We start from the raw sequence: 26,133 nt of genomic DNA, 5'->3' as shown, positions 1-26,133 counted from the left end.
ATGCGTACGGTCTAGGTCGGTTGGTGCCAAGTCTGCACAGCTGCAGACACACATATACAGTGTTTTTACTGTACTTTTGATTCCTCACCACGACACTGCTTAACCCTTGTGTTGCCTTCGGGTCAATTTGACCCGATTCAATGTTTCACCCTCCTGTTACCTTTATATTTACTAACATATTTTACCCTTGAGGTCAATATGACCCCAGCTATTAAAATCTCCAGAAAATTATTAGAATTAATATTGTTTTCCAAGTTTAAGTGTGAGGTACTTTGTTTGTTTGTTGACTCCCGAAAGAACACCGACATTAAACATTGAATCGGGTCAAATTGACCCGAAGGCGACAGGAGGGTTAAATATTGAATCGGGTCAAAATGACCCGAAGGCAACACAAGGGTTAAAATATAAAAATGATGAAGTTTAGGTTTTCACGTTGTCGGTTGCAGAGAAAATCGCAGTGGGACATTATCTCTTTTTCACAAAATAGTGGCAAATAATATAATGCTTATGTCATTCTTTAAGATGTAGCTTTCTAAAGTCTGAGAAAAATGTACCATGTTGATATTATCATGAGATGTCGTTGCAGATGCTGGAAAGCTTGACCCAAACGAGGAATAAACTTTCTCGAACAAATCCCCCAATTTCATGGTAGGTTATTTGGTTAATTAAACAACTCTTATTTTTTGTATGTGGCGCTTCTCTAAAACAGCGCACAGTCCAGGATGCAGCAGCCAACGTGGCCCAAACTTAGTGGAGGAAATTCTGAAAAAACAAAGCAGTACGAGCAGGCCGACTATCTTTAACAGTTTCCGTAACCGATGCGATGATGAGAAAGCGACTGCAGCCTGACGCCGCCTGCATGGGTATTGAGAGGATATAAATAGCTGACACTGGAACCACAGCGCACGGAGCTCAAACAATAAGCCGCCGCCACTACCCTTCCTCCCCTTGGCGTTCTGAAATCCGGCAGCCTCACAGAGGCTCAGGAGGGCAGAGGAGAGGACTTTCACACTTCCTTTCTTTCTCCCACTTCCTGCTTTTGTAATCCATCACCGGCGGTGAGATTGGGCCCGCCACTCCTTCCGGCAGGCAGAAGGGCCGCCAGTCTTACCCACCCATGTGTGTGTGTGTGTGTGGGTGTGGGGGTGGGTGTGTGTGGGTGTGTGTGTGACTTGCAAAGAAAAAGGATGTGAATCATTTTTCCCCTCTTGCTCAGTCCTGAATTTCAGTAGGCCACCTCTTGTTAGGGATGGGCGATATGGCCTAAAATCCATATTGCGATATACATTGCAGCTATTGCGATAACGATATATATCACGATATATACTGTAAATCATAATAGAACCATTTCAGAACAGGGTAAAAGCCAAACTGCTAAATGTATAAAACAAAAGAAGAAAGAAACTTAGTATGTCGTTTTGAGAACATTTGTTGTGGGATCATTGTACTATTGTCGCTGGGTCCACATCCGCTGGGTCCACATCCTGTACACATCGTGACACTCATGGATAGGCAATATAACTAAGATCTCTCGCATTCCTACCTCTTGTGTACTTTTGTTGGTATTCCTCGTTGCAGTGAGAGTGTGTGTGTGTGTGTACTCAGTCGTATCACCGTCTGAAAGTCAGAAAAGAGATCTAGTGTAAAGTGTGCACTGGAGGTTGTTAGTTCAAACCTCCGAGCCATCTGGTGAATCTGTCCAGAGGCCAAGTCTTTAATCTGGCTATCCCTCTCCCAGAGCGATTAACAGTGAGATACACTTGAGCAAGGCACTTAATCTCTAATCCTTCCAGTGCAGCAGTCGGTTGACCGCTAGAAGACTGTGGTTGTGTTGGGCAGCGTTTATTTTTTTATTTGTTGGCAAAAAGTAACCTCAACCCTTCGTTCATGTTTCCTTTCGCTGGCGGCTGAGCCAAAGAGAAGAGCAGGGAAAACAGAGTTTCATTGGGACAGCGAAAAGGGCACCACAGGAATACAAATAATAATAAAAAAGATGGCTAGAAATGCTTCACATGGCAGATGGCAGGGACCGATATTGATTGATTAAGCCACAGTCTCAACTTATATTTTACTCCGAGATCGACTCCCTTTTTATTATTTACTCTTAGCTCTCTCCTGTCCGTCTGTAACGTCTATTTAGTTATATGCAATGTGGCCTCCAATGGTCTAGTGTACCTGCAGATGATAAAGGATTGGCTTCAAGTGCTGGTTGACTAATTTCTAGATTAGCATATCTACTTAATATAGAAGTAAGTACCTGATGGCATTGAGTTCAGCCTGTCTGTTGTATGCTGCTGTGACTGCCAACCCCATCTTTGCAGCTTCAGGCGTCTTCAGCTCATTCACTCCGGTCGGTATGTCTGAGCCCGACTGCCTGCTGTACTTCACATGCCCAGCGGGCACTGACGGTGAGAACAAGTAAAAAAGGGTTGTCTATTGTTCTCTCCGGACCTTGGAATACCTCGCATACAATACCCAGATGTGGAGCTGAACACAGCGACAGGCACATCATGCATACGTGTAAATGAGATGAGAAAAGCATCATCAGCCACTTGACCAGCCGCCTCAAGACCTTCACATGACTTTGCACTTCACATTCTTTCTTTCTTTTTTTCAGTCCTGCAATGATAAATAAATGGTAAAAAACAATTTCTTATTTGGTTGTTTTTTCTGCTTCTTCTATTCGGCCTTGCACTATGCGGCGATGTACTGAAGACGTCGTGGTTGTCCGTGGTTTACCGTGCGAACCACTTATCGCTAGACTTGCACTTACTGTTGGTTTGCACTCGACGTAACCTCCTGCATTTCCTTTGATCAGGATGTATTTCTCACACACACAACTCAACGTGGTTACTGGAAGCCGGGGCTCACAGTTTGAACAGCGGAGTGGTCAAGTAGATGACGACAGGTTTATCCTGTAATTAGAAGCAGCAACGCGTCTGTCGACAGATGAATGTCTGTAGATGTGAAACCATGACGGGTAAACACTAATTGATGACGGGCACAAAAGTCTATTACCTCGCTTTTGTCCACTCGTCTTGTATTTGCATATTTCCCAACCAGAGGTATTGTATTTGTTCACTGACGAGTAATTCGCCTCACATTGGTTCATCGTCTGCCGGGCCTGCTGTCAAGTACTTTACATACGGGGAAATGTGATGCAGCCACCAGTCATTTGTTGTTGACACTTCCATGCTGTCTACTCTGCATCGTGATTGTTGTTTTTGTGAGCTTATGTTGTGTATTTGCATACCTAGTAGGTCACATTTCCATATTTCCCCCTGTTTATTTTGCTTAGTGTACACTCTAACATATACACTCTCTTTGAGCCTGAGTCAAGGTTGGATAGCCATAGCTGCCCTATACTTGAGATGCTAGCCTTGAAAAGCCCCTTTTTTAAGAGATAAGATATTGTTGATGGGATTTTGACATGGTTAGAGATAGACAGTCTCTGTAAATGTGGTTATACAATACTGTAAATAAACCTTTAAACACAGGTTGACAACAATTTGCCCGGCTGTAGCCAAACATTCTCCTCATACAGGAAGGCAGTCAGTTGGTCACAGACCGGCCTGGATGTAAACAGATGTTGATCTCTGCGTCTGGAGTTGGCTTGACATACTATGGTTCTCATTTTCAAAAAAACAACCCTAGATCGAATGCTCCCTTAATCCTGTTGGTGTGGTGTGGATAGTGCTCTCTGCAGCATACAGAGCTCTTGTGTCGCATTACCAGACTTGCAATTTGATGGGAATGTTGTTTACTGGTTGATTTTATTTAATGCCGTCCTTTGTCGAGTGAGATGAGAGCTGTTGCTTAAACGGTGGCTCAGTAAATGTAATTTCTCTCGGCACAATTAGTGACATCCTGATTTTAAAGGTAGGCTTTTATAAGCCCCGGTAGATGCTGTGTTAGCAGGACCGTAATCTGCGGATGGCCTTGGACCTGCTTGGAGCAGACTTCCTGTTCACGTAACCCGAGGCTTTTGCCACCATAGTTGCAGGAATCTGACAACAACATTCTCAGTTGAACACCAGCTCTCTGGTGATTTCCAGCCAAGTTTTATTGATCTGGAGGTCTGACCGAGCAACATTCGGCTAAACGTTGACATAGCAGGTTCCGGCACAAACGGAGCTATTATGAGCTGGATTGTAAGTGCAAGGTAAATGTCTGACATTTTAAATGGGAGCCTATGTTGCAGAAATGTAGAGATGGATCGCTCAGAATTATCAAGAGAACTGGGAAACTCATTTGCTTGGGAACTTTTTTTACTTCTTCTTCGTGGTGTATTTTTTGTCTTTTTATAAAAGATAAATAATTGATGTCCAAATATAATAACATCTATGGAGAGCAAAGAGAAGCACAATAAGCTGTTGGAAACTCTGCTGCAAAAGAAACAATATGACAATCAGAGACCCAAATGAACTACACTAACGACAGCATACCTTTCAAAGGGAACACGTTTGTACATTTTCAAAGTTACTGTTTTATTATCTGTAATAATATGTGAGTGTAGCAGGAATCTTTAATTCACGGATAGCTCCACAAGGTGGAAGAGACGGAGCTGACTTGTTTTCCAACACCTTTGAGAAGACCACAACAAGGCCCGGGTGGCTGAGAGCAAAGATCCAGACTTGCCACAGGTTGTTTTTGTATTTTATTGTTTTTGCAGGCTCTGCTTTGTGTTGGAACAGAGCAACATGGAGCTCCAGGAGTCTGGATGCTGGGGAAGAACGGAAACAAAACATTGCTTTATTCTGCAAAGTGAATAATGAATATGCAGGGATCTGTCTTCAAGGCACAGTGCAGTGAAATATTAATGCGGTGTAACGAGATTAGTAGATGAGCAACAAGAGCCCACAGTCACTCTAATCACTTTCATCTAGATTCATCAAAGCGCCGCCAGTGCAGCAGCAGAAGTGGAGCACAAAGAATGAGACCGAGAGTAAAAGTAGAACAGAACAGTAGTTCTAATGCATGCAGGACACAAAAGGTAATAATACTGCTGTCATCCGGCGTGGCAGGAGATAAAGCACCGCGCCCACGGAAGTGCAACGAAGGATGCCGCACGTTGTCAGTGATGCATCTGGTAGGTTGGTGTCAGGCGCTCGGCTAGTCCTCGATCATGTGCGTGGACCAACTATAGCACCGCATAAAACATAAAAATACCATGCACCATTTCTAATTCTGCTGTTTAACATGGCAGACATCAAGACCTGCCATGTCTTCGCTGTGGTAATAACTTTCCGGAGATGTAAAATCGTGTTTTTAAAGGAATATACAGGACTGTCTCAGAAAATTAGAATATTGTGATAAAGTTCTTTATTTTCTGTAATGCAATTAAAAAAACAAAAATGTCATGCATTCTGGATTCATTACAAATCAACTGAAATATTGCAAGCCTTTTATTCTTTTAATATTGCTGATTATGGCTTACAGCTTAAGAAAACTCTAAAATCCTATCTCATAAAATTTGAATATTTCCTCAGACCAAGTAAAAAAAAAAGATTTATAACAGCAAAACAAAATCAAACATTTGAAAATGTGTTTCCAGGTGTTTCGAGTTAATTAGACGATTCAAGTGATTTGTTTAATACCCTACTAGTATACTTTTTCATGATATTCTAATATTTAGAGATAGGATATTTGAGTTTTCTTAAGCTGTAAGCCATAATCAGCAATATTAAAAGAATAAAAGGCTTGCAATATTTCAGTTGATTTGTAATGAATCCAGAATGCATGACATTTTTGTTTTTTTAATTGCATTACAGAAAATAAAGAACTTTATCACAATATTCTAATTTTCTGAGACAGTCCTGTACACTATTGTGCACTGTCTTGGTATCTGATAAGCCTGGACTTCCTGGTTTTGTATTTAATCTTCTGACTGGTAACTGCAGCAACATGTCCAAATGCACGTAGCACCTTGCTTTCTTTTCTTTTTTTGAAGCATAGCCATTGTTTATCTTAAAACATATGCTACATAGATACTCAGAAAGGGCAACATTACACAATACAATGCGTAACACCTGGCCGTGGAGCATCTACGCCTTCTTTTTGATCCTCAAACATGGACAGGATGACAACGCATTTGTTTTCAGCATGGGGGTTTCATTTCAACGATTCTCTGTGAGAAAGTGTATGTCCGCCCAAGACGATTGAATTGAAGCAGAACTCATTTCACTCGCAGCCTTTACAGAGCACCACTTGAGTCTTGTGATGCCGAAGCTCTTGAACAGCTTGCAGGCATTCCTCAGTGCTGGAGAGAGATAAGAATATCTCTCTCTCTCTCTCTCTCATTCTCTCTCTCAATTGCTCTCTCTCTCGCTCCTGGCTCGGTGGCGTGGCTGCAGGCTAGTGAGCCGCAGTGCTCTTTTCCAGCACTAAAAATGTAAAAGCAGAGGGGGGGGGAGTGAAGCGGGTGCCCTCTGGGCGCAGCAGAGCAGCTTGGCCTCGGATATATTTGTCTCTATCAGTGTGCATATACAGATCTGCAATTAGGCCGCTTCCTGTTTGAACGTGGGACACGCCGGCACTCTGAAGCCTGGCCATGGATGCTCTCGGGGATCGCGCCGGCCGGAAGAAGATGCATCTTTTTCACGGGTCTTAGATGACAATATGGCCCTGCATGTGGGAAGACTAGAGGGGATAAAGCTTGCAGAACCAGTAACTTCTTTTAAATCACTTCTTAAAACCCATTTTTATAGAACAGCTTTTAAGTGATCTAGTCTTTGTATGCAGAACGTTGGTTCCCCTAATTTAGTTTGTCTGTTTTAAATGTATTTTAAATGTATTTGGTTTTTAATTTATTTTTAATTTTTAATTTTAATATATACTTTTAAAAGTAATATTGGTTTCTTTCTATTCCACTTGTTTAGCTTTGACTCTCTGTGGAGCACTTTGTAAACATTGTTTTTAAAGGTGCTATATAAATAACATTTTTATTATTATTATTACCGTCTCGCTAGGTGGACTAAAGGTTACTGTCCATGCAAACGGACTGGGACATAATCAAAGAGAAGGGAGATGTTAAAGAACATAATTTCTGGACGGGATCGTTGCGCTATGAATTAAACTGAAGTTGTTGTTAAGAGTACTCACTCTGGACAACTAAAGGCTTCTCCCTAACTCGTTCAAAGCACTGGAAAATATGCGTCAGCCACTTCCTCCCTCTCACTCACCTCCCGTCCCATTTTTTTAAACTTCCCGTTCTCTTGGCTGGTCGGATGTGAGAAGCCACTGCGGGAGGCCTCATTCAGTTAATATTACACCTTTTTAAACGGCTGATTGAACACCTTTTTAAAGGTCCGTGTCGCGGTTAAGAGATGGGGTGGAAAACGCACACTTTGGAATCACAGATATTGAATATTATATACTGAAATCGGTCTTGCATATCTTAGAAAAGTTTCTTTTGTTTAGGGAGATGTAAAAGAACGTTGTAAAAGTGCAGAAACTATTGAATTTGTTGTGCTATAAAATTATTTTATTTCATGATGTATCATTCTTATTCAACTAAAATTATAAGAATACGTGTGAATGACATTTGTAGAGAAGTAGGATTTGTTTACAATAATATGAATCCATATTTGTCATTGTTGCCACAACATATCTCTTCTTCATTTTACATGTGCACTGCGTGTTTTACATATTCACCTAAAGGCTTCTTTGATGCATTTGCACCCCTAGCTTTCCTAAACTGAAGGACTTTAACTTTCTTATGTTGGCCGTTCTTCTACTTCACTGGGAAGCAAGCTGTGGTTGTTTAGTTTTGGGGATGTGCATACACACGTCAACATATTACAATATGGACCACTGTCAGCGGTGGTCTTATGAGTCTAAAACAAGCGAGTCGGAACACATCTTCTCCTGTGAAATAAAGTGATTGTTGTTGGTATTTGTAAAGCTTTTTTTGTTGTTGTGTCACAGCTCTGATGGTACTGGCTGAACAGTGACCGCGACCTGCCGAGGACACCTGCTGCCCAATTCCCTTCATCATGTCTGGGATGCATGTAAGTGAACTTTTTCAAGGTGACTTCTTTCAACGACTTGTTTTGTTATGTATTTTTTTATATTCAAAATATAAACTTTTTGGTCACAGTCTCTTTCCCTGAGATGACTTGACTCGATGAAGATGATCTATCCAGTAGCACATACGCCAGCGTGAGCAGGAGGTGCTGACAGAAACCTGCATCTGTAGCACGGCATGAATGCACACAGCTGGAGAGCATGCATCTATCAACGTTGATAGTGGTTTCACATTACCCGACCGCCGCCTTGCTTTAACTAATGCTTCACAAGAGCTGACTTCCGATCACTTTCCCTCCCGCTTCTGTCCTTATTGATCTCGGTCAGTTTTTGATCTAACACAGGACAGTGCTCCACTACAGAGAACATAAAAATAATATAATATTTTTTAAACGGATGGAGGCTGGATTCTTACTAGCAATCTGGTGATTTCATCATGTTTTTTGGGTAGTAAATCCGAATTGCAACTAATAATATTTGATGTTGTAATACCACAATCAATAATTAATCTCAGAATATTTGAGCTACTTTTGCCTTTTTTAGCACCATTTATGCATTATGGATTCAGTGATAGTGTGTTTCTAGAACTAGATCAAGAGGTCAAAGAAGAGGTTTTTGGATCCTAACTTGAATGTCATGTTTTTATTTTCAGTCAATTTCAGTTTGATATAAAATGTGAATGCAACTTCAGGTGAGACGCAGTGTGTGGTTTTCTTCCATAGTTTCGTATTGCGCTCGGCTATAATTTTAAATGACGAAAGATCCTCAAGGAAATATCCGCAGTAACACACCCTGCCCAGTAAAAACAGTTGTCATAAAGTCCTTTTGTTGTTAATCACGGCTTAACTCACCATGCGGTACTGACTGAGACTGCTTCAGACGCCCCCGTTCTCCGGGAGTAAAGCGACTCGTACGAGGACCTCACCGGCTCCCTCACACCTGCTGCTTTGTGCTCTTGGCTTTCTCGTTTCATCTCATCCTCTACCGTGGTATGCTTTTGATCACGACCGCCGCTCCCAATCTAACGGGCTCAAACTGAATGCACAAAGCATCCTCATGCCAGCTGTCATTTCATTTGTATTTTAGGCACGCTGCTGCCACGTTTACATTATTCAGAGTGACTGACGATGAGCGCAGCTGGCCTTTCAAGACGCCCTCGGAAAAGCACATTCTGAGGCAGCGACTGTGATGTAATGACTTTGTTTAAGATGAGCAGATGTCCCTCACAGGTTATTTTTGTCTTGAGGTTTTGTGTTTGAGGAAATGACCTGAGCTCACACACCTCGACACACCAAAAAGATGAATGAAGGTGGAAGTTGTTCCACCTGTTGGTGTCTCATTGGTTATCAATTCATATCTGTTGAGGGTTCACTGAAAAAACTGAAGACTGTTCCAGCTGGGCTGTCATTGACGACGTCAATGACCTAAACATTTTTTTTTCCTCAAACTGTTTACATGGCTAATAACAACGAATATTCACGTTTACATACAGCTGTGGAAATCCACTGTCTTAAAAACATCACAGATTTTTGCTTAAAAGTAGAAGAGTTTCTCCTTTTCTTAAGGCATTCATCTTTACTTTAACTTTGAAAACTATTGGTCAATCGGTTTGTGTACAACGCGCTGAGAGTGGGTCCCAAAGATCTGTAAAAAATCCAGATTGAGATGGATACTCCGAATGCGCTGAATATGTCCAAAGAATGCCCCTAAAACATGAACAACATCGGCACGTCCCAGAGGTCTTACTCGGAAAATGCTCCCTTTGGAATAAGGCCTAATTCATAATGTCCAAACAGAATATGCTGTTTACATGAGACATAACTAATTTGGAACGCAGCAATGAGAATGAGTCCATCACAGTGCAAGCAACTTCATGTGGGCGGATGGTTTGTTTTAATTAAGTTTAGTGCATTTAGCCCACTGCAGTAACAGGATAGCGAGCTGTGAGAAGGCCACAGTTGGCCAAAATAATAGCAGACTGACAGCCGCTGACTAAAACGGAGAAACTCCTAAATCCTGTAAGCTATGGACTGTAGATAATGAAAGTGTATCATATCCTTAAAGAAACAAGTTAAACTAGACCAGAGAGCTGAAACACATTTTGTTTTTCGATACACATTTTCCCCTCGCATACCGAAAGATCAGAGTGCGGTATCTGGTATTATGCATAGACTGTATAAGACGTGGACAAAGTTGTCATGACCTCACCCATTGGTTTGTGGACTGTAGTTTGGGAAAACTGAAGTTTAGCATTTTAGCCATTGCCATCTTGAAATGTTGCAACCACTGAATGGAAATGACCATATTTGGACTGCCGAGGACTGACCTAAAGATGGCCGTAACGATTCTGGGCGTGGTAGCGACTTGTCAATCACGATGGCCCCGCCCTTCCACATTGGTTTGACTTAACAGACCCAGAGGTTGCCGCTTGGTGTAATGTAGTTTTTCTGCGGCAATGTGAAATAATCAGCCTAAAACCACATACTTAGTTTGAAGGCATTATATCCGGTCTATTGGTTTCACCGGTTTTTTTCCGGCCTTCTTCAACTCAACTTCACTGCCTCTGTAGTTCCTGCTCTCCGCAGGGCAGTCTCCTCAACCTTTTGCTAGGATTTACACAGCTACCTCGGGGTGTATCCACAGAGATATGTTATTACCAGGGATCTGTGCATGCTCTCAATCTGATTTTAAGATATGGTCTGTTTTTTTTTGTCTTCTTACCAATTAATAACAAATGGTGGCGCTGTGTGTGTGTTTGTGTGAAAAATCACAAAACGTTTGTTCCTCTATGTCTTGCGTGATGTAGGCACCATGGTCGACTGGCACAGAGTGTGTAGCCAAGTACAACTTCCAGACTGCCAACGAACAGGACCTGCCTTTCTGTAAAGGAGATTTACTGACCATCATTGGAGCCACCAGGGTGAGTTTGTGTGTGTATGTGTATGTATATATATATCTATATCTATATGTATGTATGTATATGTATGTATATATATATATATATACACTACCGTTCAATAGTTTGGGGTCACTGAGAAATGTCTTTAGTTTTCAAAGAAAAGCACTGTTTTTTCAATAAAGATAACATTAAATTAATCAAAAATACACACTATACATTGTTAATGTGGTAAATGACTATTCTAGGTGGAAACGTCTGGTTTCTAATGAAATATCTCCAGAGATGTATAGAGGCTCATTTCCATCAACTATCACTCCAGTGTTTTAATGGTACATTGTGTTTGCTAATCGCCTTAGAAGACTAATGTCTGATTAGAAAACCCTTGTGCAATTATGCTAGCACAGCTGAAAACAGTTATGCTGGTGATACAAGCTATACAACTGGCCTTCCTTTGAGCTTGAAGTTTGTAGAACAAAATTAATACTTCAAATATTAATCATTATTTCTCACCTTGTCAATGTCTTGACTATATTTTCTATTCAATTTTCAATTCATTTGATAAATAAAAGTGAGTTTTCATGGAAGACACGAAATTGTCTGGATGACCCCAAACTCTTGAACGGTAGTGTATATGTGTGTATATATATTAGGGATGCACCGATCTGATCGGCCGATATTCCCATTATCTCTTTTGATCGGCGTTCTCAAAACGGCCGATCAAACTTGGCCGATCAGATGACGTAACATCTGCGAGAACTATCAGAGACGTTTCAATCGCAGCGAACCGCAACGGAGACGATGCGCCCGGCGAGGGCCGGCAGAGGTCAGAGGTCCACGAGGGGATCCTCACGCACCGAGCGGCGTCCCCGTCCCCCGAGTTGAATCACTGCAGTCAAATCAGCCGACACTCACATGTCTGCCCCGATAGACTGATGTTCACGGTAAACGCATTCGATCGGGAGCGCGCGAGGGTTTTGATAAAGTTAGCGGAAGGATTTAAGTGACAACATCCGGTTTTGCAAAGTTAGCGGAAAGAACCAGGTTAAACAACATCCGTTTGTCAAAATAAGATGTCGACAAATCATACACTAACATATAAAAGTAAACAATGAACTGATTTTGTATATTTAGAGATCATTTCTGAGATTTAGCTTAAATTATGCTAACATTAAAACATTTTTACTGTACCAAGGAAGAGTTTATAAAAATAAGTCAGACTTTTGGGTGTTCAGAAAAGTCCTGTATATAGATTTCCCCAAGAGTTCCAGGAAATGAATGATGCATATGTGTTCCATATACAGGACTGTCTCAGAAAATTAGAATATTGTGATAAAGTTCTTTATTTTCTGTAATGCAATTAAAAAAACAAAAATGTCATGCATTCTGGATTCATTACAAATCAACTGAAATATTGCACGCCTTTTATTATTTTAATATTGCTGATTATGGCTTACAGCTTAAGAAAACTCTAAAATCCTATCTCATAAAATTTTAATATTTCCTCAGACCAAGTAAAAAAAAAGATTTATAACAGCTGAGTGTTTGTCAAGGCTCAGGAAACCCTTGCAGGTGTTTCGAGTTAATTAGACAATTCAAGTGATTTGTTTAATACCCTACTAGTATACTTTTTCATGATATTCTAATATTTAGAGATAGGATATTTGAGTTTTCTTAAGCTGTAAGCCATAATCAGCAATAAATCAGAATAAAAGGCTTGCAATATTTCAGTTGATTTGTAATGAATCCAGAATGCATGACATTTTTGTTTTTTTAATTGCATTACAGAAAATAAAGAACTTCATCACAATATTCTAATTTTCTGAGACAGTCCTGTATATCTGAAATCCCCTACACTGGCAATCAATCAATTTTAATGTATCAACTCGGGCATTTTTCAAAGTAAAAGTCCTAAATGTTTAAAGAAATCGGTAATTTCTTTAATGTTTGAGGTGCTTTATATATGTATTTCCTCATATTCCTAGGCAATAATGCTACACAATAAATAGAATGCTTCAATCGACACCGTGATCGGTGATCGGTATTATCGGATCGGCAGATACTGATTTCAGTGATCGGTGATCGGCACCAAAAAACCTGATCGGTGCATCTCTAATATATATATATATATATATATATATATATATACATACATACACACAATTCAAAAAGAGTTAATTATCTAGAATTATATGGCACAGTTTCTGTTTCCACAGTTAATGATCATTAATACTTGAAACTTGCAATTGCAATTTTGAGGGTAAAAGAACATTTTACAATCATGTCATCTTATATATTACCACGTCTTCTTCCAGGTCTCAGAAAGCAGTTTGTTATTGATCGGTAAAAGAACAGGTGCTTCTTCTAGCTTACAATGGCCAACGCAGCAGTTTCATATAACTGATTTGTTTCAGCAAACAATAACATTTAGTAACTTGCAATCAGTGCGTAATGTCGTATTTGGGCCACAGTATCTTCACTTAAATGACTCCTGTCTTTACATAAGAATTGATGTTCGTATTTTTTTGTTTTGCGTTAAATTACAAACTAATTCCAATAGTTTATAGTTGATGCTAATATCCTAATACCATTAATATATCAACTGAAATACTCAACAGTCCAATGCAATTTGCAAAATAAACTGTAATGTATGTCTACGAGCTCGAAAATAAGAGCTACAGGATCCGGTATATCGGTTAAATATATAACCCGAGATGCCAGTGAACATAATTTCTTCAACAGTTTATGCCAATAAGTGGATTTAATTATCCATTCTCCACTATGTGTTGAGTGCTGCAGCTATGTAAGCATCACTTCTGCTGCCAGCTGCGTTTAGGGAGGGATATAAGGGACATTAATTGCTCGCCATGCACGGGAAGACTCCCGGTTATTATCAGCAGCACTAAGGCTGTGTTTGGTTTCAGGATCCCAACTGGTACAGAGCGAGGAACTCGGTGGGCAGAGAGGGCACCATCCCGGCGAACTACGTCCAGAAAAGAGAAGGAGTCAAATCAGGAGGGAAGCTTAGTCTTATGCCGTAAGTACCGGGAGGGTAATGGAGGAGGAAACCCAATCTAACGTTTCCGTTTGTAATCAATGTCTTGTGTATTTGATTAGAAACATACTCATTTAAACATTGTTTTGAATTATGTTTTGGTCTTGTCTACATACATTTTGAGTTCATAACATGCCTATTTTCATCGGTACTCCAAATAAAAGTGTGTGTGTGTGTGTGTGTGTGTGTGTGTGTGTGTGTGTGTGTGTGTGTGTGTGTGTGTGTGTGTGTGTGTGTGTGTGTGTGTGTGTGTGTGTGTGTGTGTGTGTGTGTGTGTGTGTGTGTGTGTGTGTGTGTGTGTGTGTGTGTGTGTGTGTGTGTGTGTGTGTGTGTGTGTGTGTGTGTGTGTGTGGTGATGTCAGAAGTGAGTTAAATCATCAAAAGGTGGAAATTCCGTCTTTTACCGTCTTTGGGCTCGTACTCTGTGTGTTCTGTCTCGGCTGCGTCCGGCTGCCACGGAGGCCGGGACCAGCTGCGCACGACATTTAATCGGGCTCTTTGAAACGGCAGCTTTTCTTTTTTTAAAGAGCAAAAAAAGAGGAAAACTTAACGAAAGGCCTATGCAAATGAAGCGAGACAGGCCGGCCGAGAGCACCCGGGCCTCAGCGGTATCATCACAAGTTATGAAATGCCGTCATCTGAAAAGCTGCGTGAGCAATTGCGTGCGACTTTACAGATTAAGAGAAGCTTTTAATTGAACGGTTTCGGTTAAGAGGAAGTGTCTGATGATAATAAGAGGAACTCTCTCGCAGAGAAGTGGTGCTCTGTGAGACATGCTCCACCATCAACTGCATTCATAATAATGAACTATAAACTATGTTTATATGGCACCTTGAAATACAGCACATGGTTCTTTTTTAATAAAAGAAGATTAACAAAAAATCCTTTAGTGGAGGACATTTGAGATTTAAAGTTTAATGCATTAATATTCTTAAGTGTCAGAGGCCAGAAGCAAACACAGAACCTCCCATTTTCCGTTAGCGCGTAGCCTCACTGCTGGTCTCATCTGTGTCGAGTACAGTCCTTTAAAACTGCCCCGGACAAACCAGTGTGGCCCTCTGAGGGTCCTCAGAACACACACACACACACACACACACGCACACACACCAGTGTTTTTTTTGCATCCAAATCTACCAACCACTAATTACAATAACACAAAATTAAGATGTTGGGTTCTGGTCTTCTTCCAGACTAGTGGAAAGAAAACATCCAAAATACACATTTAGGTGTTTTTGTTTCACTGCTTTGTCTTTTTGCATCTGTAGATCTTCTAATTCTAATTCTTCCAAATGCTAATTGATAAAAGCGTATTTATATAAATAATCAACTGGGGAAGTTTCATAGCGGTATAATATTTCCCACCATTCCCGTGTATTGTTAAATACAGCTAGTCAGTCTTTCTAGCTGTGTGCTGATAGAGAATATAATCAAATGTGTTATAATAATATTGACTTTGTAATATTAGGGCGTGTGTTGTGTGACTCAACCGCCCTGTCCTTGCGTCGTATTGTTCAGCGGCGCTTAGAGTCCACGGCATGCCACTGTAACATCCTGTTGGCAGGAAACATTGAAATCGACTTTTGACCCTCTTTGTCTCACTTCGCCAGCCGGCCGCTGAGAGCTTTCACCTCTCCCTTTTTGTCGCCACTCACGCCGCCTGTCTGCACTGATTTCAACGCGGCCGCGGGGGTCACTCGGCTCTGGCTCGATGCTGCATGTGTGGTCTGAAGAGCTAACTTTAGTTTAGCCTCGTGCAACCAGGAGGGCTTTGGAAACGTGCATGAGCTGCTAAAGTCCAGAGCTCCTCCTACGTTGCTGCTCCGATTGGATTTAACTTTGGAGATGGTCACTTTGAGTGATCATGGTATGATTCTTGCAGTCTGTTGTACACTTTTTACTCTTTTTTTCCCCAACCACTTATGACGCTCAAAGGAATGAGAAGACTCCTAAACAGTTCTGCTTGATGACCTCCTTCCGTTACACCGCCCTTTTTTTTTAGAAAACACTCAAGTCATCAGAAGTCGTTCTTCTGGAGCCCCTTTCCCTCCATTCCCACAGGGGACTCATTGATTTTATTATGAATCTCTAACAGATGTCTCAAAGAAGAACTCTCCTCCTCTTCTGGGTTACATAAGGGTTCAGCTGTGGTTCCCCCTGTCCCCAGTCGCGCCCTGACCGCTTGACTGATACTGGCCGGTGGATACAGTCCTCGCCTCCCTTCCTCTGGACAGCCTGTTCCCTCTGCTGCCCCCGTGTGGCTGACATCTGCCACACATAATGTGAACCTCGCCACCAAAGAAAACCGGGGTGTTCGACCCCGCTGCCTTCCTTCCCTGTTGTTCACCACATGTTTTGTGCCTTTGTTTTACCGTGATGTAGTGTACGGCGGTGGTTAATTGCCGTGAATAGAGCGCCTTGTTTGTGTCCACCAAAGGGCTACTTTAGTGGACACACACAAGCTACTCTCGGATTAGAGGGAGTCAAGAGGAGCCACATTTCTAAGAGGAAATGCAATTCACTTAAACATTTTTGGAGACCACAGGTCACAATTATTTTGCTGGTAAACACAGAAACCCAGTGAGGATTATGTCTGTGTATTTTGTTTTGTTGTTTTTTGTTTAAACACTTTCTCCCCATAATATTTCCCTTTTTTGTTTCTCACCTCATCTTGCCGTTAACGTTCTGTCCACCCCCCCTCCCCTCTCCACGCAGCTGGTTCCACGGGAAGATAACTCGGGAGCAGGCCGAGCGGCTCCTCTACCCTCCGGAGACGGGCTTGTTCCTGGTGAGGGAGAGCACCAACTACCCCGGAGATTACACCCTGTGCGTCAGCTGCGACGGCAAGGTGGAGCATTACCGCATCATCTACCACAACGGCAAGCTCACCATCGACGAGGAGGAGTACTTTGAGAACCTCATGCAGCTGGTTGAGGTGAGGGACTCCTATCTTCCAGCGCGTTTAGGTACCGACAGCATTGTGCACTGGCCGCTCTATATCAGTGCCGTTGAGTGGGAACCGAAAGTCGAGAGTGTTTCAGCCAAACCACAAAGAGGTAGGAAAGGAAGTTGTTCGCAAAGAAAATGAAACCTCTGACCACTCACTGACATGTTGTCTTGTTTCATGTTGCCTGTGAAGATACTTCCTCTCTCCTAAAGCGCCATCAAGATGTCACGCTAACATTTTCAGGCTACCGGCAACTCGTTATACTGCAGCTGAGAACCGGATTTAGGATTCCACAAATTGTATGCCATAGTGCAGTTTCCTCAGAAAGACTGGAGAGCTGAAAGTCAGTTTGATTATTTGTTAATCTTCTTCCCTTTTTTTACCCAAAAAAGTCACATATTCCCCTTTTGCTGCTTCTCAGTTGAGAGGAATTGTTGTGATGGTTAACTGAATATTTTTGGGCTATGGAGTATCTGTTGGACTAAACATGCTAAATTGAAGACTTCCCGTCAGACTCGAGGATATTGTATCCTTCAAAATGTTCTAACATTCTATAAACCAAATAATCTGCAGTCATGCATTAGTTAAAGCCCCGAGTGGCTGTATTGAATTTTCATCACCTCTTGTTTTTTAACCTGGGGACAAAAAAGTCATCTCGTTCACTTTGCATTGGTTCTCACTTTGTGTTGAGTCATATTTAGGTTATTGAAGCAATCCAGGTCTGTTTTGAGGATGTACTGTATGTATTCATCCTGTTATGGTTGAGATTTAGAATCCAGCTTGAAAAGGTGTGCCGATGCTAAACGACAAGTACAATTAAATTGAGTTAAACTGCGATCAATCATGCGCAGTATGATTACGTAACTCTGTAAACACAAGAAACACACACAAACACAAACACTCTGAGTGTCCCCATGGAGTTCCCCACTGTAAAAAGAAAATTGCACTCAAGTAATTGTTCACAGTCTTTAAAAAGCCGTCTGATCCTCTCACTCGCTGCCTGTTATCTGCGTGCCGGTTCAGTGGAAGGACAGAATGTGGAGAGGGTAAGGTAGGAGACATTGATGGTGGAGGGTAGGAGAGAGAAAAAAAGATTGGGGGGGGGGGGTGCTTTTCATTCTCTCAGATAAAGAGAGAAGCTGGATTGGCGCCTGTCGCACTTTTAATTGGACCCCATCTCTTTGCCTCGCGGGCCATTTGGAAGTAGATGACAGGATTGTGCCAGCTGGCACCGAGACCATCTACGTCCCCGCTGCTTTCTCGATATCAGCCCGCAATCTTATCTCTCTCTCTCTCTCTCTCTCTCTCGTTCACACCCCCCCAGGCTTGCTTCTGCCTTCCACTTATTTTCCCTCCACCTCCCTCGTCTATACCTGGCATATTGCTTCCTCTCCTTCTCTCTTTGTTATACACCTCTTCCCTGGCCTCGCCCGCCCTCAGTTTCTCTCTCTCTCTCTCTCCCTCTCCCCCTCCATCTTTACCCTCCCCGCCATCTGCATTCCCCTGTGCCTTCTCCTTTCTCTCCATAACGGGCTGTGAGAGGATGCCTCGCATTCTTGTATGTTCATCTGGCTCGCTCTCATTGGCCCCTCACAGTAGTCTTCGCCTATATATATATATATATATATATATATATATATATATATACATACACACACATACTCCTCCCTGTCAATCCCAGCAGCCAACAGTGTCATTATGTGTCACATGAATGCCGCGATTCGGCATGGAGTGAAACAAAGATGGCTCCCTGTGGTTCCGAAGGGTGTGACAACACGGGGGAAAGTTTATTTTTCCAGCAACATTCATCATTTGGTGTTTTTACTCTGTGATTACACCCTTCTGCTTTGATTACATATGAGAGGATCTCGATTTATCCAGCACAAATGAGAACTAGAAAAATATTTTAACGTAGTGTTGAGTGCTAATTATGCAACATTGTGAGTTATTGTAAATCTACATTTGTGTAAATGAGTTTCTGGGTGTTGTTATTCAACATATGTGGCCACATGTGAGTGTTGGTGCTGAACAATGCATTGGACCACAACCCCCCCTCCTCCTTCACCATGCTGCCCCCTGGTGGTTGCCACGATAACTTGCACTCTGTGGTCAATTCGGCATGCTGCAGTTGTATAACATTAAAACACCCCATTTGTTTTGTTGTTGGTGGGGTAGCTTCTTCTCATTCTTTAATTAATTCCTGCGTAGTGGTCACAAAGAGGTTTGATGACCCATGTTCGTTTGGAAGACTTTTTTGTATTCTCACATTTCTCTCTCTGGCGTCCAAAACGTGGCGTCTGCTTTCACAAGGTCACAATGTCGAGTCTGATTTCAGGCCTCTGAGCAGATATTGACGGGTCGTTTGGTTAGCTGCGTCTCTGGGTGGTGGTGGTGGTTGTGTAGATCCGATGCATTGACCTCTCTCACACTCACACACTTGTCGCTGCTGCCAGTTCCCACAAGAAGCCTTCACAGCTCCTCTCAAAAGACGCCTCATGCGGACCACCAATCGTCAGCGGAGGTTAATTCATTTCCCCGATCCCGTCACCTCGAATCGATGAACGAAGTCTCGACGGCTGCACTGGGTTTCAGTGATCTGCTTTTATTCCAATTATGTTTGTGTATGAGACAAGTGTCAAACTGTAAGAAAGAAGTTAACGACTCTCTTCACGCCATCAAAACCTAATAATTCCCCGTGTGCCGGAGCTGATTTGAGGAGCGCAGTGCTCAAATATGCATCACATATCCCACGTATCTCCTATTTCATTCCATCTTTTGTGGCGGGAATTTCCTCAAGACCGCCATCCTCCCCTTCACAATCTCTTGGTGAAGGCGAACGCCACTCCGATGTGATCTTTCCGGCCCGTGATCCTTCAATAGGTCGAAGACGGCAGAGTCGGAGTGAACCATTGTATTATATTCTGCAGACGACGTAACCCTTTTATAAAAATGACAGCCTGGATTTGTATCGAGTAAAACCGTAACACACTGACGTAATAAAATATTTTCATGTGATTGTCTCCTGTCTGTCCGCAGCACTACACCAAAGACGCCGATGGCCTTTGCACCCGGCTGATCAAACCCAAGCTGATGGAGGGAACGGTGGCCGCACAAGACGAGTTCTCCAGGAGTAAGGACACGCTGAGCTTATTAATGAATATATATATATATATATATTTTTACAGTAATGTCATGAGACTTGTAGCCTGACTCGTGGACTGTGAGGTCTGTTAAGTGTTGTCCTCTCTTGGCAGGCGGCTGGGCCCTGAACAGGAAGGAGCTGAAGCTCCTGCAGACCATTGGCAAGGGGGAGTTTGGAGGTGAGGACATCATTCCTTTTCACACTTCAGAGCCGTAGTAACAAGCGGCCTCGCTCGCCTCTCATATTGAACCAAAACATCTTCCCCGTCTGTGTCCTCGTCAGACGTGATGGTCGGAGACTACAGAGGGAACAAGGTGGCGGTCAAGTGCATCAAAAATGACGCCACGGCGCAGGCCTTCATCGCCGAGGCCTCCGTCATGACGTGAGACCCCTTGATGATTAATGAATAAACGGTTTTTTTCTATCACAAGTTGTTTTTTTATTACCATCATCTGTTTTCTGCTCTCAGGCAACTAAGGCACAACAACCTGGTGCAGTTGCTCGGGGTGATTGTGGAAGAGAGGGGCAGTCTCTACATCGTCACAGAGTACATGGCGAAGGTTTGTCCCACGCGTTTTTTTTCTTCTCACAATCTTCTTGCCATGTTTTAAAATGTGTTTACCGAGTGTTTGATGAACCCGTAAGTGGTTTGTTGAATCTCTACAAACGCGGAAGCCGTTTTAGAGGGGATTTGTGTACGAAGCTCGGAGCAGTGGCGTCCCCGAGTTTCTCTCTGGCAACTTCTCATCAGGCTGACCCCCCCCCCCCCTTCCCCTCTGTGTCACAGGGCAGCCTCGTCGACTACCTGCGCTCCCGAGGCCGGACCGTGCTCAGCGGAGACTGCTTACTCAAGTTCTCGCTGTGAGTCTTCTTCATCTCTCTTCCTGTTCTCATGACTTTCGTACAACAGACAAGCGATTAATCGGCACATCTCGGGTCGAGAGCTAAGCTGCTGCCGGGATCTGAATGGAGCTTCAAAGGAATGTTGTCACGCTCACAAAGTGGCATAAATAGGCCTTTGTTTACCCAAGCAAGCGCCACGCTGGTCTCTTGATGCGCGGCTGCTTTATCTGCAAGTGCCTCAACTTAAAGTCTTTTTTAAACATTTTTTAATTTACAGTCATTTAGCCGACTCTGTGACCCGGCACAACTCAAAATTAGTGCAAATGTTATACGAGTGTAAACACTCCGATCAGCAGGCATCAAAACAAGGAAGTATTTTAGGATTCATTTTCACATTGTGAGCCGTGTGACCGCTTCAATCCTCACCACCTTTCCTGCATATGTTACGCCCCTGAATAAAGGGAGACATAATCACAGCTAATGCAGGGCTCTCAAGTTTTGAAGACAGGCAAGCGTGACATTTCCATCAGCACCCATCAGCACCCGGGGGGGGGGGGGGGGGTGCTATCAGTGGCGTAGTGGTCCCTGGAGAAGTGGGTATACTCGCGCAAAGGAGAGTTGTTGACGGGAGGGGGGGGGGCGAGACATTTTTTTTTACTGGAGCACACTCCGGGGGCCAGTCCAAAGCAGCTCGGGGACCGGATTCGGCCCGCGGGACGCCTATTGAAGAGCCCTTCCATACAGTAAAGGATAAACACCCTGTTTTATAAATAATGCGCACCAGGCACCAGCGGTGATTGATAGTTGGGTATACGCAATGCTGACTGAAAAATAAGTGGGTATACGCCGTATACCTGCGTATACCCTGGACTACACCACTGGGTGCTAGTGAGAGTGTGCTCACCTGTGCGCGCATCACGGCTGAGCGTTGTTGACAGGGGGGGGGGGCCGGCGTCAGAGCTCTGCGGCGACCACGATCGACGTATTGAGCACCCCTGCATTCAAACATTAAATAGCCGAGTTTTTTTCAGCGTGAGAAATACGATGTGTGGCGGGAGTGCGTGAGTTAAGACCGAAATGCGTGAGTCTCACGCTCAATGCGTGACACTTGCGAGCCCTGTAATGAGCTAATCAGCGCTAGTGCTAGCCAACGAGGTAATCGGGGCTAGCGCTACATTACACTGTTCTCTCTCTGAACTTATTTTGAAAACAACATATACATTCTCTCGTCACCTTGGACTCATCAGGAAATCATTACAAGCATTTCACCACTGTAGAGCAACATGACCCTCCCTGAATAAGGGGAGACATAATCACATGAGTGATGTTGTGGCGTTTTCTCAGCAAGCTGGTTTGAGGAAAACCCCGCGAATCCTCCGAGTATCCAGGCGCAGCCAAAAGTAATGGATCCCAGATAGCTGATCATGCTACTCAGTAGATGACTGATAAAACAATTACCAATCAACCCTCAACACAAATAGCTCAAATAAAACATGGGCAAATCACTATTCAAAATAATAACAGATTATCAACAATAGCATTTGCACTTGTCACACATAGATCAGACTTGAGCTGCGTTTGTGATTCGACGTGTTTGGAAAAGCCACAACGATGTCCACGTAGATTAAGGGAGGGGACGCACGCCTGCGGGTTTGACCTCATCTTGTCATCTTTCCTCCTCTCGCCGTGTCGCCCAGTGACGTGTGCGAAGCCATGGAGTACCTGGAGGCCAACAACTTCGTCCACAGAGACCTGGCGGCCCGCAACGTGCTGGTGTCCGACGACAACATCGCCAAGGTCAGCGACTTCGGCCTCACCAAGGAGGCGTCCTCCATACAGGACATGGCCAAGCTGCCCGTCAAGTGGACCTCCCCCGAGGCAATAAGAGAGAAGGTGAGAGGCGGTGAAACAGACCGGGGCTCATGCCTCTGTGCTCCTCTAGCAGCATTAAGAAGAGTTAAAGAGAAGAGTGTTCTATGTGATGCCAACCCTGCTGTCTGCAGTTCTGAGTGCTCAGGATTTACTCCTTTTGGACTGGAATCCCACTGGGGACTTTATTTGATAGTGTTTAACTTCCTTCATCTTCTTCCCATTAAGTCTTTCAAATCTGCTCTTTTGATATGGAATTCCAACTCACTGAGTGCATTTTTTTTGTTGCGTCTGTGTTTATCGTCACTCTAGTCATGTTTCCTCACTCTATTTCGTTTTCCTGTCCGACAGAGGTTTTCCACCAAGTCAGATGTCTGGAGTTACGGAATCCTACTTTGGGAGATCTACTCCTTCGGGCGCGTACCTTATCCTAGAATTGTGAGTGCCGAAGTGTGTGTGTGTGTGTGTGTGCGTGCGTGCGTGCGACCGATATTTGCTTTATTAAATTTCAATATTTCTGCATTGTGGCATTTACATATTTCGTCGTTTTACTTTACTACCGGCTGAATATCAGTCAACATGCTCAACATCTCTCTCTCTCTCTCAGCCACTGAAAGAGGTGGTGCCCCGGGTGGAGAAGGGATACAAGATGGACGCCCCGGACGGCTGCTCGCCCGTGGTGTACGACCTGATGAAGCAGTGCTGGACCCTGGACTCTGTCGTGCGGCCCTCTTTCCACATGCTGAGGGAGAAGCTGCAGCATATCAGAGCCAAGGAGCTCTACCTGTGAAGAGGAGGGGGGTAGGGGGGAGAGCATGGCGAGACACAGTGGTGGTCGGAGGAGGAAGAGGAGAAGAAGAGGAACCACAGCATCTTCCTCCTGCCTGCCCAGCCCAATGACCTGTGGGACTGCCCTACTGTGCCCCAAACCCGACCTTTGACCTCAGGGTTCCCGCCAGCCGCCCTCTGCAGCCACACAAGGACCGTTTCCCTGTTTGTGTTGTAAAGCTTTTCCCGGACTGTTTTCTCTCCTCTATTCCCACCGCTGCTCGCTCTCTCTCTCTTTCCTCTCTTGGTCAAAGTTTCTCTTCCTCCTCCACCTGGAAGATCCTTCTTTTTCCAATCTTGTTTTCCTTCCTCCTCTCCTGAACATGGCATTAACTGGAGGGAAGGCTGGCCTTTTTTCTCCACGTTCGTCAGGTGCTCTTTCCTCTCAATCTCCCCCCCCCCCCATCATTTCTGGATTTCTGCATCGCTGTCTTGCTCTGCATTAATTCAGCCCAGCTCTCTTGTCATTCCATCCCCCCCCCCCCCCCCCCCCCCGGCGTGGTGTCAGGCGTGGGGCCTTCGCTCTGTGCTACAGTGCCTCCAGTCTACAGAGCTCCAGACTTCCCTCCAGCATGTCTTTTATTATTATTATTATTATTTAGAATTCCTTTTTTTAAGAGATATTTTGTATTGCTTTAATTTTTTTTCAGGGAGGATATCGAACCGTGTTTTATTTTTATTTTAGTGTCATCTCCTGCACCTCCATCCTCACCCAGTCAGACTGGGATGTATTTTTTATTTTTTTTGTACCACGTGTCCATGAAGAGAGCGTGAACAGGAAGAAAGAGGATTCAGGGGGCCAGTATCAATATATGTTCTCTAACCAATACTGGGAGAGGGGGGTGGGGGGCAGGACAATAACGGGAGAAGGGCAGAGAGGCAGTTCACAAACACGGTTGTTTCATCATCAGTGGGTGTGTTTTTTTATTTCAAAATATATTTAAAGGATTCAACAAAAGTAAAAACGAACAAGGAAAAAACTGACTAGGGCGGAGAGTAACAAATAAAAAAAGGACTTTAAGAAGCCAGAAGTCTCTTGGCGTTAGGAACGTTCAGTGTCTCTGTGAACGCTGGGGTCGGAGTGGTGCATGCTGGGAGAGGCCTTGGGTTCAACTGTCAGTGCTTTCAATGTTCATTGTTTTATTATGCTATCATGATTATGAATAAATCATTCCATCTGAACAGTGTGGAGACACCTGCATCATTGGATCAGTGTGTATGTGGGTGGAGATCCAGAGGCACACAGTCTTTGAGTTTAACATATTGGGCTTTTATGTAAATAACACCCGGAGTCCTTCATGGTGGAAATATTAAACAGCAGGAAGTCGAATATTTGGCCATAAAGAAATCCAAAATTTTCTGTTTGATTAATTCAACTCAGGGAAGTTTGCAATCTGGTTCACGTTCATCTTCTTCCACACTTGGATGCTACCTGTCACTTCAGAGCCCCGCTGGAGTGGATCAGGGAGAAGCGCCTTGCTCAAGGGCAGCTGGGTAGGACTAGTTGATAAAGCTGATAAATCATCCTGGTTCCAAAATGGAGATCGTGAGAACGCTTTTCGAGTTGTAACATGGTTTACAGTCCTGGAGCGTATGAGGAAACGCGTGAGATCGGGGTGAATGTACTAAAGGTGGGGTCACATGGTGCAAGTCCAACCCTTATTTATACACATTGGAATCATTTTAATCACTAAACATTTCCACGGTTTCTGCTGACCATGTCCAGATTCGTTACTAACACGATCACAATGGAAGAGATATTCAGAGTTATGTTTCAAAATGCATTGTTTTTATTTATTACAAAAATAAATGTCCGCACAAACGCACTGTAGATGGTGTCCCCCATATCTTAGAGTGGGGGACCCTATTTCCTCATGTCCAGTATGAACAGGAGGGTGCACATACAGGGCCTGTGAGTGATGCAAAAGATGAATGCCTTGCTCAAAGGGCCATCCGGGTGTCGGGTTTACATTGCTACAACAGGTTTTAAAACAGCGACTAGAGTGTTTGTGTCTGAGTCTCATAAAACAACCCGAAAATAGTAATTTGGGATTTTTAAACTTCGGCGCTGTGGGAGGGTGGGTCTCGGGGGTCACGAGACCCACTGCTCCCGGTGCTCTGTAAAGCAGTGCGTCTCGCATTTGTTCTCCAAAGGACCGACCTCTATAAATAAAGTCCTCCGGCGATCGTCTTTCTTTTGATTGCAGAAGTGCCACGAACAGGTGGTGAAGCGTCAGCGGAGCCTTCAAGGTGTGAAGGAGTGTCGGTGTTTTGACAGCCGGGCGCTGTGCGAGTCCTCTGACGGGACAGGGGCGGTGACAACGGGCTGGTTACGTAAGAGAGGCCGTGTGTGCTCGTGGCCACGACTGTGCCGCTGTCAGGACGCATCACGCCGGCTCGGGTTCCACCGCCCTGCGACGGCAGCACGAGACGGGCTGCTGCAGAGTTCCTCTCCGCCCTCGGCTCATTAGACGATTTTTGGATGTCGCCTGACTTCCAAACGTCACGGCTAGGAGGCTTAAGACAGTCTG

The 26,133-nt window shown here is 43.7% G+C and overlaps 1 protein-coding gene across 1 annotated transcript in view; it reads left to right on the top strand.

Annotated features, from left to right (window-relative positions):
* LOC130192480 (tyrosine-protein kinase CSK) overlaps positions 1–24,784 on the top strand; it is a 36,057-nt gene extending 11,273 nt beyond the window's left edge. Inside the window, exons 2-13 of the mRNA XM_056412502.1 lie at positions 7,927–8,009; positions 10,832–10,945; positions 13,846–13,958; positions 16,689–16,908; positions 19,957–20,050; positions 20,175–20,240; positions 20,345–20,444; positions 20,532–20,622; positions 20,850–20,923; positions 22,603–22,798; positions 23,126–23,212; positions 23,382–24,784. Of these exons, the coding sequence (XP_056268477.1) occupies positions 7,995–8,009; positions 10,832–10,945; positions 13,846–13,958; positions 16,689–16,908; positions 19,957–20,050; positions 20,175–20,240; positions 20,345–20,444; positions 20,532–20,622; positions 20,850–20,923; positions 22,603–22,798; positions 23,126–23,212; positions 23,382–23,564 (1,353 nt within the window). The 5' untranslated portion in view covers positions 7,927–7,994 and the 3' untranslated portion in view covers positions 23,565–24,784. The remainder of the gene's footprint in view (positions 1–7,926; positions 8,010–10,831; positions 10,946–13,845; positions 13,959–16,688; positions 16,909–19,956; positions 20,051–20,174; positions 20,241–20,344; positions 20,445–20,531; positions 20,623–20,849; positions 20,924–22,602; positions 22,799–23,125; positions 23,213–23,381) is intronic.
* The last annotated feature ends 1,349 nt before the right edge of the window (positions 24,785–26,133 follow it).

Source organism: Pseudoliparis swirei, chromosome 4 (assembly GCF_029220125.1).
Source record: "Pseudoliparis swirei isolate HS2019 ecotype Mariana Trench chromosome 4, NWPU_hadal_v1, whole genome shotgun sequence".
NCBI lineage: Eukaryota > Metazoa > Chordata > Actinopteri > Perciformes > Liparidae > Pseudoliparis > Pseudoliparis swirei.
The sequence above is the reverse complement of the archived record's forward strand: the minus strand, read 5'-3'. Positions and strand labels throughout refer to the sequence as shown.